The 16,622-nt window shown below is 54.0% G+C and overlaps 1 protein-coding gene across 1 annotated transcript in view; it reads right to left on the reverse strand.

The window, feature by feature from the left end:
- The window catches only part of LOC109524738 (protein sidekick-2-like), an 89,669-nt gene that overhangs the window by 4,331 nt on the left and 68,716 nt on the right, over nucleotides 1-16,622 (reverse strand). The window contains 29 exon segments of the mRNA XM_019884801.1: nucleotides 15-140; nucleotides 407-532; nucleotides 604-765; nucleotides 1,347-1,484; nucleotides 3,530-3,716; nucleotides 4,509-4,624; nucleotides 4,727-4,828; nucleotides 5,119-5,175; nucleotides 6,057-6,192; nucleotides 6,284-6,354; nucleotides 6,422-6,525; nucleotides 6,696-6,897; nucleotides 6,989-7,183; nucleotides 7,444-7,542; nucleotides 7,747-7,936; nucleotides 8,146-8,261; nucleotides 8,339-8,576; nucleotides 8,658-8,808; nucleotides 9,434-9,543; nucleotides 9,646-9,767; nucleotides 10,019-10,210; nucleotides 10,294-10,392; nucleotides 10,455-10,650; nucleotides 11,053-11,168; nucleotides 12,703-12,884; nucleotides 13,785-13,925; nucleotides 15,263-15,410; nucleotides 15,617-15,753; nucleotides 15,975-16,151. Of these exon segments, the coding sequence (XP_019740360.1) occupies nucleotides 15-140; nucleotides 407-532; nucleotides 604-765; nucleotides 1,347-1,484; nucleotides 3,530-3,716; nucleotides 4,509-4,624; nucleotides 4,727-4,828; nucleotides 5,119-5,175; nucleotides 6,057-6,192; nucleotides 6,284-6,354; nucleotides 6,422-6,525; nucleotides 6,696-6,897; nucleotides 6,989-7,183; nucleotides 7,444-7,542; nucleotides 7,747-7,936; nucleotides 8,146-8,261; nucleotides 8,339-8,576; nucleotides 8,658-8,808; nucleotides 9,434-9,543; nucleotides 9,646-9,767; nucleotides 10,019-10,210; nucleotides 10,294-10,392; nucleotides 10,455-10,650; nucleotides 11,053-11,168; nucleotides 12,703-12,884; nucleotides 13,785-13,925; nucleotides 15,263-15,410; nucleotides 15,617-15,753; nucleotides 15,975-16,151 (4,136 nt within the window).

Consider the following 16,622-nt stretch of genomic DNA (forward strand, 5'->3'; position numbering starts at 1 on the left):
GGCGACGCGTGAGCCTGAATCGTTGACGGCGATGATGCGGAAATCGTCCGTGACGCCCTCCCGCAGCATTTCGAGGTTGAGCGTGTAGGACGTGACTTCTTTGGGGATGTCTTTGATGAAGATGTCCCACAAGCCTTCATCTGCAACACAACACATGAAACAGAGGCGCCCGCGCTGTGATGGTATTTTTCCTCCCATCGGCAGATATTTTCCTTCGGCTATTCTCGATCTGGGACACCCACAATTGCCGCAAGATGGCAGCAAAAGCAGGACCGCTTTTCCATCGCAAAGCCCGGCGCCATCTTTTGGCACTTTAGTGCTGAGGAACGACGTTGAAGGTTTGACAGCACCTGGACTTCAGGTGCATTTGACAAAAAGTTGTTGTGGGACCAGATTTTGCGCTTACCAGACGGTCTCGCTTCAATGACGTATCGCGTGATGGGCGCTCGGCCTTGATCGCCGCTGGTCCAGTGCAGCGTCAGGGCCGAGCCGTAGCGGGAAATAAAGGGTTCTCCTGGAGGACCCGGCGATCCTTGAAGAAGGGTGGGAATGAGCCGAGAAAGTGTCGGAAACTCGGAAAGTGGCCCCGAAAAGGGCTCTTACCTTCTCCGGGCCCCGTGGTGATGTTGGCCTCCACCTCGGGCCCGTAGGTGAGCGTTTTGGCGCGGATGCGGAAGTTGTAGGTGACGCCGTCGGCCAGGTCCTTGATCTTCATCCACAGGGGGGCGCCGCCTTTCACGTCCACCGTCACCATCTTACTGACACCTGGAGCGCGAGCAGAGGAGTCGGCACAGAAGAGACTCTCCGTGTCGCATTCTGCTCGAAATCCGGGACCGACGCCCCGTCTTGCCACGACATTGGACTCCGGTGGGGCCAAACGGAGTGCGACTTTGCGCTCTCATTTCTTTGAGCGTACCGTAGCTTGTCACCAGCGCAAAAAAAAAAAAAAAAAAAAACAAGGCGACAACGGAAAACGCACCATACGGACACATAGACGCTCAGCTTTGTTCATTTCCGCTTCGAGGAGCTTGGTCAAAATGCGAATCGGCAAACGTACGAGCAGAAGATCTGCGGCGTTCAAACAATTAGCCGAAAAGCCCAGAGCGACCTCGGCTCAGCGTTCCACCTCCGCCCCCAATTACTGAACAAGCTGCTTCCGGCAGCCGCGCTTGACCGGCGTTCCCCCTTACGGCGAGGGAGAGAGCGGGCGAGCCGCACACGATACGTCAGCACACGTCGTATATTCTCCGACGTAAATTCTGTGTCGCTCAAAAGAAGACAGCGGCGCGGCGGGGAAAGCCCGGGCGGGCGGGCTGCCGGGCGGGCGGACCTCGCGAGTTGCTCACCGTCGACTGGAGTGCGCGGCTCGTAAACCAGGCGGTAGCCCTCCACGATGCCGTTGGCCCGCTTGGGCTCGCCCCACGACACGTTGACGGAAGTGGTGGTCAGCTCGCCGAAGTGGATGAAGCCGGGCGCGCTGGGGGCTTTCAGAGGGAGACGTTAGGATCGGGGTCAGGCTTCGTTCGTCGTGTTCAGGCCACGCAGCAGAGGTGGCGCAAGTGCTCCCGCCTTCTACTTAAGTACAAAGTAGCCATTCAATTGCTGTCCTTCAAGACCCTGTCAAGCGAATGCACGGTGGGGGATTTTTTTTTTTTGAAGTCCAAATGGACACTAAGTGGGCGTCGGGCTGGCATGGTGTGGTCGAGCGAGGAGCTGGATTTCATTTGGATTTTTAAAATGTATTTTTTTGAAGTCCTACTTGACAGCCAGTATGCGGACTGGGGCTTCGGGCTTGCGCGGTCCCTTTAGAGTGCCTTATTGTTGAGCGTGCGTGCGCAAACGTCACAGAGAGAGCATTGGATGAGCGAAGCGAGGGTTCAAAAGTCAGACTTGAACGCCCGTGTGCGGACGGGGTCTTTGCGGTGGTCTCGCCGCTTCGGAGTGCCTCGTTGTTGCTGTGTGGAAAAGCCCCGCGCCGACCAGATGGCATGTGTTGAAGCCAGCTATGTGGAGGCATGAGAACGACGCTTCCATCAAGTCGCAAAAGTCGTGTTTGGTTGACAGTTTTTTCTTCTTTAAATAGGACACGCCTGCAGCCTTTCAGAGCGGAGAGAAGAGCTCTATTTTTCAGACTTTTCAGCCTCATCTCATGTACGCAGTGATTTTTTTTCTTCAACTCATCATTCAAATTTGGCAGAGTTCTTCTGTGTGCTCACGTCAAATTGACAGGACGTTTCTTTTCACTTGACAGCAACTTTAGGTCGAAGCCTTTCATTCAGCGCAACGTGAGTTTGAAGAACAAAGAAAGAGATTTTTTTTTTTTTGTTGACCTTCAATGACACTCGAGCTTCTTGATCCAGCTAAGTGTGGGCATTTGGATGCATGACAGGTAACAAAAGCTTTTGTGTCTTTGCACTGGCTCTCTTCCCAGAGGCCCTGCCGTGGTGCGGCGAGCCAAAAACGCTTGATGGTGACATGGCCCCGTTCGCTAAATAGTTCTCATGTTGGTGTGTGTGTGTCAGCAAATGAAGAAAGATGCCTTTGTGCAAAATAGCGCGAATCAACATGGGGCGTCCGACCTCAGTGCCCTGTGGCTTATTTTGGCAGGACGCAGATCGAGACCGGTGAGAATATCTCCAGTCAATAAGAGCACTTTACATTTTTGTTCAGGCTCATGGCTGTTGTTCTGTTTCATTCATTCAGTTTCCTAAGCACACGCTGTGAACTGATCGTAGCCAAACCTTCAGCCACGAAGCCCGAACGTCGCCTTTTACACAACGGCGCCCCATTCGTCCTCCTTTGCAGAGGATAAAGAACATATGCCTGCCTGTGGTGTGGTATTATCCCTTCGCACGTGTCGCTTCACCGATTTTGTTGAAACGCGGCGACGCCGATGCTGTCCGTTAGCCCATCTGTGGCATTTTACACCGCAAACACATTTTGCAAAGCACTGCGGTTGTTTGAAATGTGTGACATGCAATTCTCTTTGTTTGATCTTTACCGTAAACTTCAAGTTCGATTTTTTTTTTTTTAAACTTGCTATTACAGTGGAGCAACTATCAGGATTGGCATTGCCATCTTAAAAAGCAAAACAACAAAGTGTGCGCATCCATACAGAAACACGATTTATTTTCACTCCTGAAAAATTGAAATGTTTGACTTGACCTTTGAGCTTTTAAGAATGAGTTGAGAAAAGTCCATTTTGGTCGTGGTTTCCTTCCACTCTATTGATCGTTGATTAAGGGGACCGATGCACGACGGACTTTTTAAATCGCTCGCATACAGATCGTTGCGTCTGTGGAGCGCCCGCTCATCAGTCAAGTGCAAAGTCAAGCTTTTGGTCGGCCGCCCGCTTCTCCATATGCGTCTTTGAGCAAAGTGTGCCGCATTCTGCCAAATTGTGGAGGTTCCAATTTGGCTCATTTCAATCGTTTGACAGGAACGTTATTAAAACCTTTGGAAACCGCTTTCAATTGCGATGCCCGCTTGAAGGGTATTGCCCTTGCGGCTGTCCCCATGGTCGCCTCACCTGCTTGCTGAGTGCGCCCCCTGGTGGGTAGCGATCGCGGCCCGTCGCCGGCCGCGTTGAAGGCGGCCACGCTGATCATGAAGGTGGTGTAGCCCGTCAGGTTCTTCAACTTCACGCCCAGCTCGGGCAAAAACAGCGTGCGCAGGCGCTCCGTCTCGTTCTGCAGCTGAAACTCCCAAAAGTAAATCTACAAAAAAAAAAATTTAGGGGATTTTAGGCAATGCATCAGGAATACGGTGGCAAAAAACACTTCCACCGCATTTTCTCTTCCATTTCCAGTCTCTCGCCCCCAAGCGAGTCCCAATAAAAAGGTCGGACAAAAAGAGCGCCTTCCTCACCAAAACAAAAAAAAAAATCACCTTCCCTCAAGCCTCTGCGTTTCTGGAAAACCCCGTCAAGCCGTTCTTACTCAGTTGCACTTGCATGACAGTCAGTAACGAGTAAGGGTTCAAGTTTTATTCCCATTCGTTATTTATTCCAAATCATTCCCATAGGTTCCACGGAACATTTCTACCTTCCTGGAAAGTTTGTTGTGACTTCTGGAACATTTCTAACTTTCTGGAACTCAGGGCGAATGAATAATAATTGCTCACAACAATTATTATTCATTCGCCCTGAACAGACCTGTTGCAAATGAACAAACAAACAAATCCCAATCATTTCCATTAAGAGCCTCCCTTCAATCTTGGAAAAAGTTATTCCCATGGAAAGTTTCCAACTCTGAACATTCCCAGAATTTTGCAAACCATATTATGACACACACACACACACAGCCATATATTCTTTATCGTTTGCTAAAAACACAAAAAGCCACAATTTGCAAACTCATCAGTGGAAGGCCGCAGCCCGGACTCGGCCCCCCCAGTCCCAGAACCGCGAGGTGCCCGCGCCAACCACAAAGTCTCCCGTAATTGTGCGGGAAATGCCGCAAGTCGGGCCCGCTTTTGCCGCTTTTTGGAGCAAGATGAGGAGACGATACCTTGTAACCTTGTATGTCCCCATTCTGAGCATCCGCTGGCGGGGGGTCCCACGTCACGTCCAGCTGGGTGGCGGTGGAGGACTGGACCGCCACGTTCTGGGGCGGCGCCGTCGGGACTACAACGTTGCGCATTCGCAGTCACAATGACAACAAACAGAAAGAGATGGCAATCGACTTTTTTTGTTCAAGCTTGTCCAGCATAATGAGAGAAGACACACCTGCCTCACCCACAAAGACCTCCTGTGGCGCGCTGCTGGGACCCTCCCCCACGGCGTTGTACACGCTCACTCGGATCTCGTAGCGCTTGTGTTTACTCAAATCTGCGCAAAGGAGCCAAGATCAAAGGAGACTTAGGGAGACGCCGCGGCGGTAGCGGCCGTGTTGTCGCGACATCACACGCTGGCGGCGGAGAGCCGATGAAAGGACGGGATTGTTGCGGGGACGAATTTTGTATTTTTTGGGGGGGTTGGTGGGGGGGGGGGCAAAAAGACTGAAAACTTGGGCAGAATGTGGAGACGGAAATCACGAGAATCAACAATCGTGTGGGCAACGAAACAGAGTAGACGGCGCGCGTGGGGGGCAACCCCTAAAAGAGAGAGTTCAAACTTACTGTCAAGTTCATACTGGGTGAGCGATGATTCGCTCAAGTTCCTGATGCTGTAAGCAGCTGCGGGAGGGGGGGAAAAAAATGTGGCCAAGGCATTAGGCAATCAACGCACTTTGCCCGCTTGCGCACATGAAAGGAAAAAATGTCAGACTTCTTTCTGCTTTCTGTATACAGAGGAGAAAAAAAAAAAGTCAGCCATTTGGAGCATTTTTACTGCCTTCCGATTGAATTCGGCCATCGCCGGGGTGCCTCGAAAAGACGACCCTGCGGCTTCTGGTCTGCTGGCGGTAGCGCAATTTCTCCAACGGCGTTCTGTCAGACGACCCAAAATGTTCAAACCGTTCAGCGTTTACCATCGCAAATCCCGAAGCGGAATCCCGACAATCAGGCTAAATTTGAGAATTTTCTCCTGCGACTAATCAAAGGCAGCGAAGGCCGAAATGGCGGCCGAGTAGAAACGATCATCACGTCAAATATCGTCCGGCGTGGGACGTGTTCACCTACCAAATTGACCCAGAAAACTATCGTCAATGGTAAACTCGTTTGATATTTGCAGCCAAGTAGAGACCGACGGCAGCGCCAAATTGGAGCAATGACGTGATGTCACGAAAGGATGATCAACAGTGATGATCCTCTGGTGCGTTCAGAGTGATTTTTCCTCACCGACGGCGGCGCCAAATTGGAGCTTTTCCCTCCCATGGCACCAAAGTCAGCAACGACGTGATGTCACGAAAGGATGATCAACACTGATGATCCTCTGGTGCGTTCAGAGTGATTTTTCCTGCCTAGCCCTACTCAGACAACGGTTGGAGCCGACATCAGAACCACCAGCTCGTCTCGGATGACAAATTTGGTGCGACTTCCTTCGGTAGCGCACTTTTCTCCACTTTTCTTTTGCTTGCCAAATGGACGACTTTCAAGGTTGGCGAACAAAGGCTCACCGGTGAGATCGGCCCAGCTGGGGGGCGGATTGTTCGCAGCGCGGACCGTGAAGCTCCGCAGTCGGTCGTAGGACAACTCTCTGTAGCGGACCCTGAATCCCAGCAGGACGCCATTGATGTGATCCTCGGAGGGAGGCTGCAAACAAACAAACAAACAAACGGCGCCATCGTCGGGGTCAGCGTTTGACACCGACAACCGACGGATTTATGAGCGGGACTCTCGTCACCTGCCAGCGGACCAGCACGGACGTGGTGGTGTGCGGCGTTACAGAAACAATGGTGGGCGCTTTGTCCGGGGCTGTAAAATGAAGACAAAAAAATGGAGGGCCATCGGCGGTCCCGGCAACCCGGGGAGGCGTTCTCACCGTCTTGCAGCGTGGTGACGGCCTCGCTCTCCTGACTGTATTCGCTGTCGCCGATGTCATTGGTGGCCTTCACGCGGAACTGGTACGACGTGAAGGGCTTCAACCTTTCGAAGGGACAACAAGCGCTTCAGGCCAACTCGAAAATGCCGTCCACATGCAAAGCGCCGCGCTTGGTTTTTCCAGTGCGCACTCAACTCGGCTGGCTTCACGACAAGCGGCAGTTTGGCATCGACAACAACTCACGGCAGCCCCTTCGAGGCGACGGTCCGCGTACCTGTCCAGCGTGTAGGAGTTGATCTCGTGGCTGACCGAGGTGGAGTGCAGCGTCCAGTTGCGTTGGGGCAGCTCTCGGTACTGCACCGTGTAGTAGCGCACCGGCGAGAGGCCGTCGCTGCCCGGCTCCCAGGACAGCAGCACTCGGCGAGCCCGCACGTGGCGCTGAGGCGCGACGGGCCGGCCGGTGGGCTGAGGTCGGACTGGGCGGGGGACGCGCGCAAGCGGGCGTGAGCTCACGCGCGTCCCGTCCCGTTTCTCTTTGGGGTGGAAAGTCGCGGCCGGGGCACCCACCTCGTTTTTCCGTCGTGACCACCAAGGCCTCGGCGGCCTCGCCCCAGCCCTTGCGCGTTTGTGCGCTCAGGCGAAAGACGTACACCGTTTCGGGCTTGAGGGCCGCCGCCATGTACTGCCGCGCGCTGGGGCTCAGGACGTCCACGGTGGCGGCGCTGCCGCTGGACGAGTTTCTCCTGTACGTGACCTGGTAGGCTGCGAGGACGGCATACAAGTCAAGCATCGAGAACGGAGCCGCGATTCACGTGACGGCCGCAAAAAAGTTCCCGAGATTCATTTGCAACGAGTTACGTCGTATCGTATTTCCAAGCCGATCCGTCCGTTCTCTCGCGCTTATCCGGGGGCCGGGTCGCAGAGGCAGCAGATTTAACCTCCCCCGCGTGACGACGCATTCTCACGTCGTCTTTTTATGCCGCTGCGCAACCTCGTCATTGCGCTCAAGTGTCCAAACTCACCCAGGATGATGCCGTTGGGTTGGGCCGGGGGTTGCCAGATGAGCCTGACCGAGGTGGTCCTCACTTCGGGGAACAGGATGCCCACCGGAGGGCCCGGCACTGTAACGCCGCAAAGTGGGTGTGAGCAAGTACGGTCGTGAGTGTCTTCAGCAATCACGAGCTGAACTCGAATGAGAAAAATAATCTGCTCAGCACACATTTTGATTGGCACGTTCGTTCAACGAGATGTCGTATTCCGCTGACACCACCGGTGTTTTGTTTTGCGTTTTTAACAAAAGAGGGAGTGGAGGATTTTCAAATGACCATCATCCAGGGTCCTTTCCAAGATGGACGGCGCGCTGCTCCTCCCGTCGCCGATGCGGGTGAAGGCGAGCACCCGGATCTCGTAGAGGACGTACTTGCCCAGACCCGTCAGGAGGACGCTGTGGCTGCTGTTGCCCTCCACCGCCCAGAAGCTCGGAGCTGTGTCCGAGTCCTTCTCCTTGTAAACGACCTGCCAAGGAACAGGAGAAGCCCTTCTTGAGGCCAATGCGGCACTCTTCCCTTCCTCCTCTGAAGTCAACCGGACGGGATCGGATTTCATGCAAAATTGGTGACGGCGGCAAAGGCGACGCCGTTCACTCCGGGGGACGCTCTGCGCCGCCGTCACGACTAATCCGAGCTTCCTCGCCAGCCTACGCGACGCTATTGCTGCGAGCCCACCTTGTATCCGAGGATGAGTCCGTTGCGCTCGGTCTCGGGGACCTGGCCCCAGCGCACCAGGATCCTGCTGGAGGTGGTGGCGAAAGCCGACACGTTGGCGGGACCGCTGGAAGGCACTGCGGCAACAAACGGGGACTTGAGAACCTCAAGCCAAAAGCTCGGCGCGCGACTCCGACCGGTCCGTCTTCCTCACCGGACTCTCTGGTTCTGCCGTGGACCGGCTGGCTCCAGGGTCCCGACCCGATGCCGTTGACGGCCTGAACTCGGACCTCGTACTCGGTCCACTCCTCCAGGTCCTCGACGGTGAACTCCCTCTCCAGCCGGTCCATGACGACGTGCGAGAGGACGCCTCCTTTGGAGCCCGATTTGGAGTACTGGATGCGGTAGCCCACCAGATCGGGATTGCCGTTGTACTCCCACTCGGGAAGCGGCTAAGACGAGGAGCGAGCAGGCGCGCGCGTCGTCATCAACAACAACAACAACTACAACGAAGACGAGCGGTGCAAACGTACCACCCAGCGGAGCCACAGGCTGGTCTCGCTGGCCGTGCGCAAGGAGACGTTGGCGGGGGAGACGTCCGGGGGGGCCTGCAGGGTCTGAATCTTTCGAGAAGGTTGGCTGGGGGGACTGGTACCCACGATGTTCACCTGCCGCATTCTGAACCTGCGCCGGAGAAGCCGCGTCTGTCGTCACGTGACTAAAGCGGAGGCTGAGCCACTGGCCAGATTCTTCCGTCCACCAAGGTGGGAGCAGGAGCCGCAAAAACGCCGTTACGACGGGAGCAATGAATGGAAACGTTGAGCGAGGAAGCTACGTGGCCGCCCGCCCACTTGAGCGCAAAGGGATCAACTCCAAAAATAAAAAGCCGCGGCGAGGCAATTGTTGACATGAGGCGAGGCAGACTTCTTTCGGCGAGCTTCTGCCTCCAAACAAGCCGGGAAGACGATCCCTGCGCACGGGTCTGCCTGCGCGCAGCCGAGGAGACGTTTCCACGGCTACGCGCGGGTCACGCTAACCACATCGCTACTCGGATAAAAAAAAAAAACAAACGTAACATTGTGAAATCTAAAACTCAGCTGCTACTCTGCTATTTGGCAAGATATTTGTGACCTTTCAGTCACCCGGTAGCGGAAAAGCTGCAAATCACGTGTTCCGATTTCCAATCGCATGATCGGATCGGGACGTTTCTACTCAAAAGTCCAAACGAAAGCAAAATAAAAAAAAAAAAAAAGAATCAAATCAAATCAAAGTTTCGACGGCGGAGCGAACAAGGCGTGATGGTGTTCACCTGTAGGAGGTGTAAGGGTTGAGGTCCAGCACCTCCATCGCACGGGCGTCCGGCTCATTAGGGAGCTGCCGAAGCGTCAGCCACTCTTCATTCTCCCCAACGATGCCGATCTGTGACGCGCGGGGACACGCTCGCTCAAGTCGGCGCTTTGTTGCTGCGCGCCCGAGCTCGGCGTACCGCGCGGGACGCCGCGGTACGCCGACGAGGCCTACCTGGGCTTCCACCTGCCAGCGGGAAATGGACGTCTTGCCGTCGTAGCCCGGCTTGAACTGCAGGCTGACGGAGCGAGCGCCCACGTTGGAGACGGCCAAGTTGGTCGGCGGGCCGGGCAACTCTGGGGGTGGCGCCAAAGCAATATTTTTAGGGCAGGAAGAAAAAAAAATGAATCAATCAAAAACGACCGAATTAAACTGCAAATGCTCCCACTTTCTAACTGAAATAGAAAAAAAAAATGACAACAGATCTCTTGGCAAGCCTCTGCAGTCCTCAGCCAGAGCCCCTTTAGGCCCAAGAGTAGACGGGCAGGTCGGCTTCCCGGCAACGTTTTGAAATGGAAATGGTGGCGAGTCTCCTGTCGGCGCTGACCTGGCGGGACGCCCGAGGAGATGGTGGAGGCGGACAGCTGGCCCTGTCCCTTGGCGGTCATGGCCGCCACCTGGATGGTGTAGGTGGTGAGCGCCGTGAGGCCCGTCACCTTGTACTCCTGAGTCAGGTTGGGCAGGTAGTGGGTCACTCGCGTGTTGGTCCTGTTGAACTCCTCCCACGAGATGCGATAGCCTCCCAAAACAAACGCACGGCACGCTTAGGAAGGAATTCTTTCTTTGTCTTCAAAAAAAAAAAAAAAAAGAAAATTCAATCACCTGTGATGAGACCGTTTTTCTCCACAGGTTCCTTCCAGCTGACTTTCAGGGAGGTATCCAAGATATCGGTGAAGCTGAGGTGTCCCACAGCACCGGGAGCTGACATACAATAACGCAAGATGAGCGGGCGGGGCCGGGCGGGGCCGGGCGGGACCACTTACTGTCCTCGTGGGTGCGCAGGCGCTGAGGCGGGCTGCGCGGGCCGTCCCCCGGCGCCGTGAAGCACAGCACCGACGTGTCGTACTCGGCAAACTTCTTCAGGCCCGAGATGTAGCCCACGTGGAGGCTGTCTTGGAAGTTGGGACGCGCCGTCACCACCGTCACCTCGCTGGCCCGCCCGGGTTCCCACGCCAACAGCTAGACGAAGGCGGAGGGGCACGCCGCATGGGTTTTTTTTTTCTCTCTTTCTTTTCTTTTTTTTTGAAAGCTACATTTTACCGGGGGTGATAAACCTCACAGAAAAGAAAACAGAATGATTATTTCATTGCAAGGAGTATCAGGGCCACAACCAAAAGAAAAATAACAAATGATTCGGGCCTCCCCTCCCCATTGAAAAAAAAAACAGATTTTACCCTTGCAAGATGAAAACTTTTTATTGAGAAAAAACAAACACCCTCGCCAGGAGAAGCGGTTGAAATCATGGAGGGATGCAATGACCCCATTGATTTTCCAAAAAGGAATTCTTTTGATCGGGCGGCAATTCATGTTGCTGGGCCACGAGTGCGCCCTCTGGTGGCCAAGGAGGGGGGGGCCGCTCACCTTGTATCCCTGATTGATTCCATTGACGAACTGCGGGCTGGGGGCGCTCCAGGTGAAGCGCACGGCGGTGGAGTTGACCGGCTCGGCTTGCACGTTTCCCGGCGGCACCGTGGGCACTGAAGAAGGAAGACGGAGCTTAGGACGAGGCAGAGAGCGGCCAAACTCCCCATTCGGCGTCGCGCGCGAGTCGTTGCCTCAGGCGTCAACCCTGCGGCGCCTTTCTTTGAAGCCGACGCGTCGCTTCTGACGCAAGGCCGCGAAGGAAGCCGATTATTAATGAGGCCGAGTGACCGCTCGGCGCCGTCCCGGCCCGGATTCTCTTTGAGGTCGAAATGCGCCGAGCGGCTCCCCTTTCTGCATTTTTGATGGCGACAGCCGACGAACGAATGAGAGGGAGGACAGCTCCGAAATGTGTCTGGAGCATTTCATCGACAGACAACCGGGGCGATGAAATGAATATTTCGACTTGGCAGGGGGACGGGGAACAGGACGTCGATGTCTTTTGTACCTCCCAGCAATCCAACTGTTGACTTTTGTTCATAAAACGCATCAACAAACGTGATGCTTTTCATGGTGGTACACACCACAGAACCAGTTACAGTCATAGAATTATCTGCATTTTATGTGTGTGTGTGTGTGTTATGTAATTAAAAACGTTTTTTGGAATGGGGGAAAAAAAACCCACACATTACCCAGTACACAAAATCTGTTCTGACCAGGACTTTTTTATTTTAGTATTGCCTACAAAATGGAACCTCAGATATCGAAGCATGATTTGACATCTGCTGAAATTAAGTTCACGTCTATGGAATTTTAAGTCGTATTTTTAAAAATGTCTCGATTAATCATAAATAATGTACTCGTTTTGAAGATAGCATACCAGCATAGTACAGTTTTCTTTTCCTCAACTTTTTATGCAGTATTAAACACCCGAAAACGATTTTTTAAATGTATCCAAGAAACCCTCCAGCTTTCAAATGGTGTTTTCAACTCTTGATGCTTTTTTTTTTGTCGAGCGCCTCACATTACCATAATTTGTTGAGCCCATTTTTGGTTTAAGTAGGCCATTGAAAGTCTGAAAGCGCAAACATTTCCGTCCGTTCGCACACACGTCGACTTTCCAAACTCAGCCGGCACCGTCACGCGCTCGCCGCCGCCCGCTCGCTGTCTGCCACTGATAAGTGAACCCGAGCAAGGTGTGGAACGGGACGGCAAATGGAATCACTCTCCGTTTGCTATCGGGAGGGCTCTCGAGGATCTCGGGAGGGGGCGGCGCTCGTCGTGTGGATTGAACGTGACGGGAAATTGGGGGATGGGAGAGGGTTTGAAGCTTTGCCGAACGCTGGCGTCCGCGTCCAAGGAATTTCAAATCAAAGCGGCACAACTGCACCGGGAGCAGGCAACTGGACGCTTTCAAAAACATCTCTCGTTTACGACTGTCGAGGAAAACTACAGGTCATTTTTGGATAGGTCGACAGAGGTCCCAATTAGGGGGCCATTTCCTTCATGGCTCAGTAAATCAATGATCCCGTGGTGCTGATGATCCGGGTGTGAATCTCGGCTCGGGTCTTCCCGGCCTCGTGATTGGCTGGCCACACGTGCGAATTGTACCTCGTAGGTGTGTTTTTCCACCAAGCACGTGCCGCTCACCTCCTTGCAGCGTCCACTCGGTCACCTTGTGGCTGTAGATGCCCCTGCCCGCCCCGTTGTAGGCCGCCACCTCGATCTCGTAGTTGGTCCATATGATGAGGTCCTCCAGCATCAGGCTGCTCTGCTCCGGGCTGGTGATGTTCTTAAGCTGACAGTCCACGGGAAGCCCGGACAGACAGTACCTGGCCAGCGGGGGGGAGGGAGGGGGGGCGATATTTGCTTCATGCTTTTTATTGCCACTCCCAGTTGAAGTTGATTGTCAAACTAAACGTAAAACAAAGATCACGGCAATCGTCTTCGAGCTTATTGCGAACACAGAGTGCAAAACACGACAGACAGGCTAACCCAACTAGCATCCGTGTCATCGTAAGGAGAAACCTTTCAATCGCTCGCACTCGTACACAAGCGGTAGCAACACATGCGCACGGAGCATCCAAAACGACCCACTCCTTTTCCTCACGCCGCGGGAGCAGTGCAGCATTATGCGCTCTCAAGATCGAAATGTGGATTTTAGCTATTCGCGGTCGGGCCTGTCCGCTGCGAAAAGCAGGAGTCCGGTCGAAAAACAATCAAAAAAACAAAAAACAACCCGCAGCTCAGGTGTGTGTATTATACTGCCTCCTGGTGGCCAAAACGCACTCACCAGAAGAGTGGGACAACGGCCACTGAATCATCACGATGCACAAATCCTTTCGATTGGATTTCATGAGGTTATTACTGCGCGTTTTCATAGAGTGCGATTTATCTCATTAAAAACACATTTTTGTTGAAGTTTTGTTTTTGTTTTTTTGTTTTTCCGCTGGAACGCATTGATAGCATTTCCATTCATTTCAACGGTGAACCGCGATTTGCAATACGAGTGTTTTTGAGTGAGAGACTCGGCTCGTAAATCAGGGCAGCGCCCGTCATGGGAAGGCGGGCGGGTAATCGCAGAGGACAAAGAAGGCGCGAAAGCGGAAAGGTGACAGCTGGCGAGAGGAGCCGGAGGCATCTAATTGGCGGCGGAGGAGAGCCGGCGCACGGCTTATTATGCCTGCCGTTGAAACGGGAGCCGGACGCCCGGTTGCCATGGTTCCCCCCACCTGATGACGTAGCCCTGCAGCGGGCCGTTCTGGTGGCTCTCGGGGGGCGGCTGCCACTGGATCAGGATGGACTGATTGGTGCGGCCGCTGGCGATCACCGTCTGGGGGGGCGCGCTGGGGGGCTCCTCCGGAAGGGTCAGGCTGGAGAAAAAAAAATGGAGATGTATTCACTTCTCACTTTATTGATTTGATTTCCTGACAATACATTCGTTTACATCCATCGATGCATCCCTTTTCTCAAGCGCTTCTTCTCAGGGCGCCGGATGAGAACCTGTTCCGGAGAACAAGATTTGAACCCAGAACCTCTCAACTGACAGTCACACGTATTGGCCCACAAGCCCGCCGTGCTGTCGATGAGCAAACACAACAGACGGCGCGACAAGTTCGAGTACGCGGAGAAAGCCCAACCGCCGCAAAAGCACAGCTCAAATGTGAGACGGACGCACCAATCGCTAGCGTACCGGGGCGACTTCTTTTTCTTTAATCGTCGCTGATTTAATTTGACGCTTCAATCGAGCCACTTCCAAAAAATTGCCCGCACAGTTATTAGCGCTGCTTCTAAGGTGGACAGATTGGATTATTTAACTGATAATGGATCTCTATGGGCAAGCGAGTGAATTAACCGCTGACAAGGCCGCTATTTTTATCACATTTCATCATAGACGTCACCTGAAGCCTGCAGGGGTTTTTTTTTCTTTTTGCGGAAGGTGAGACAATCAAAGCGGTGTCGGTCAAAATGGAGCAACACAATGGAGATGTCGGCTGAAAGGGAAGGCAGCCATCTGCGCTGCCCCCCCCCGTCAATTTAAGATGACATCTTGATTGCTTCCTTCCTCTGCGCTGTTCTGGAGCAGATGAGTCAAAGCGTTTGGAAACAAAAAGTTAAAAAATTCACCAATAAAAGCTGGGTCGCCGTCTGGCTTTTTGCCCTTCCGCGGGATGCGCCGATGCCCGTGGCGAAAGGTGCCGTTCACTGTGGGCCGCTAGTGAAGGCCGGAGGGCGTTTCTTGCTTGGAGTGTGCGTGCGTGCGCGCGCGCGTGCTGGCACTAAATAGGTCGGTCCGACAGGTAGGTGTGTGTGCGCGTGCTGCGTATCGGGAATTGCTTTCATGTGGACGGGCGGGAGGATTGGCTCCACATTACAGTCGGCGTGACGCTCTGCCTTCTTTTCAAGTCTGTCGCGTGGTCGGCGGGCTCGGGAGGACGAGCGGCCAGTTAATGGAAGGCAGCCGCATGGAGCTGGGTCAGCGCTCCCATCAAGGATTCACAAAGGACAAATTCTGCGCTTCATTCGCCGTTTTATCTTGAAAGGGAGCAATCCCGCGGCATGCGCGTTTCCACCACGACGACTCTACCACTCGGACGGCAAACGTCCCTCCGTCCATCGACTTGCCTCGGATATAAAACGCGTGAAACGGAGTGAGTCAAGCGACCTTGCCTTGAGTCATTTCCTCCGCGTGGCGTTGGCCAAAACTTACCGCTCGCTCTCTTTGCTGAACTGCCCTCGGCCGACGTCGTTGACGGCGCACAGGCGGAATTGATAGGAGCGCGCGGGGATGAGGCCGCCGACCACCACCCCGTTGGACTCTGGGTGGATGTCGGCCAGGAGCACCGTCCACGGAGCGTCTGGCAAAAAAAAAAAGTCCAAAGTCATCCAGTGACTTTGCTCACGGCCTGCAGAGTCGTCTTGAATACAGGCGGGAAGCCTCTGCCATCTCGGAAAGACTGTTGAAAGTGCGCCCTTGCGCGATTCATTTTGCCGTCAGTAGGCCTCATAATACACGGAAGCGACGCGGCGCGCGGGGTCGGACTTTTGAAGCGGATGCACTCACTGTTCTCGGACACCTCCAGGATGTAGCGGATGAGCGGGCTGTTGCCGTCAAAGGCCTGAGCCCACGTCAGGTTGATGGCGCGCTTCTCCGTCCTGCTTAGCAGCGCCACGGGGTTTTCGGGCGCATGGGGGAGTTGCCTGATCCACACAAGACAAAATAAAGTGTGACGCACGCTTGACTCGTCGGACATTACATTAGGTACGCCTCCGCTGTCTTATGAGAGCTCATACTGGATACCTCGTGCCACCGAATGGCCAGGTGATTTCGATAAAAAACCAGAAGGGGATAATAATAAGGTCAAATCAAATATTGGTGATGTGGCATTTCAAATGGAAGAAAAAAAAAAAAAGCCGCCCACCTCACTCTGAGGTGGGCGCTGTGGGAGTCGTTCCCGCCCACGGAGGCGACGCGGCAGGTGTAAGTCCCGATGTCGCCGGACCACGTCTGGGAGATGTGGAGGGTGCCCTCGGCGTCCAGTCGTAGGCGGGGCGACGCGTTCACGTCCAGCGCGGAGCCGCTCTTCTCCCACACGTAGCTGCGGCAAAAAAAAAAACCTTTCGATAAACCGATGACAGGCGCGACGACGTGCATTTGACTGAAACTCGCAAGTAACGTTAAACGTCCCGCTTTATTCCCAAATATCCCGCTCCAATAAAAGACAATTTGTCCCGATCGGAAGCCCGGACCTCTGTGCTGTGAGGGGGACGCGCTAAGCGGTCGACCGCCGTGCCGCCCCAGTTTCAGACGTCATCCCGATATATTTCAAAGTGGCACGATTTGGCGCATGGGCATCTTCACAAAACAACATTTTCCTCTTCGAGCCACTTTTTGTTCGACCCGCTAACAGATACCATTGATGGTCGTGCTGTTCCTATGGATAGTTAGAGCACTAAAAATGATCACGATCCATCCATTTTGTGATCATTACTTTTGATCAGCGATGAATCGTTTGGCTACCTTGTTGAGAAGAAAATCGTCCAAATGTTCTGCGCTTTCTGTGGCCCTC

The sequence above is a fragment of the Hippocampus comes genome, unplaced genomic scaffold (genome assembly GCF_001891065.2).
Source record: "Hippocampus comes isolate QL1 unplaced genomic scaffold, H_comes_QL1_v1.1 scaffold46, whole genome shotgun sequence".
NCBI classification, from domain to species: domain Eukaryota; kingdom Metazoa; phylum Chordata; class Actinopteri; order Syngnathiformes; family Syngnathidae; genus Hippocampus; species Hippocampus comes.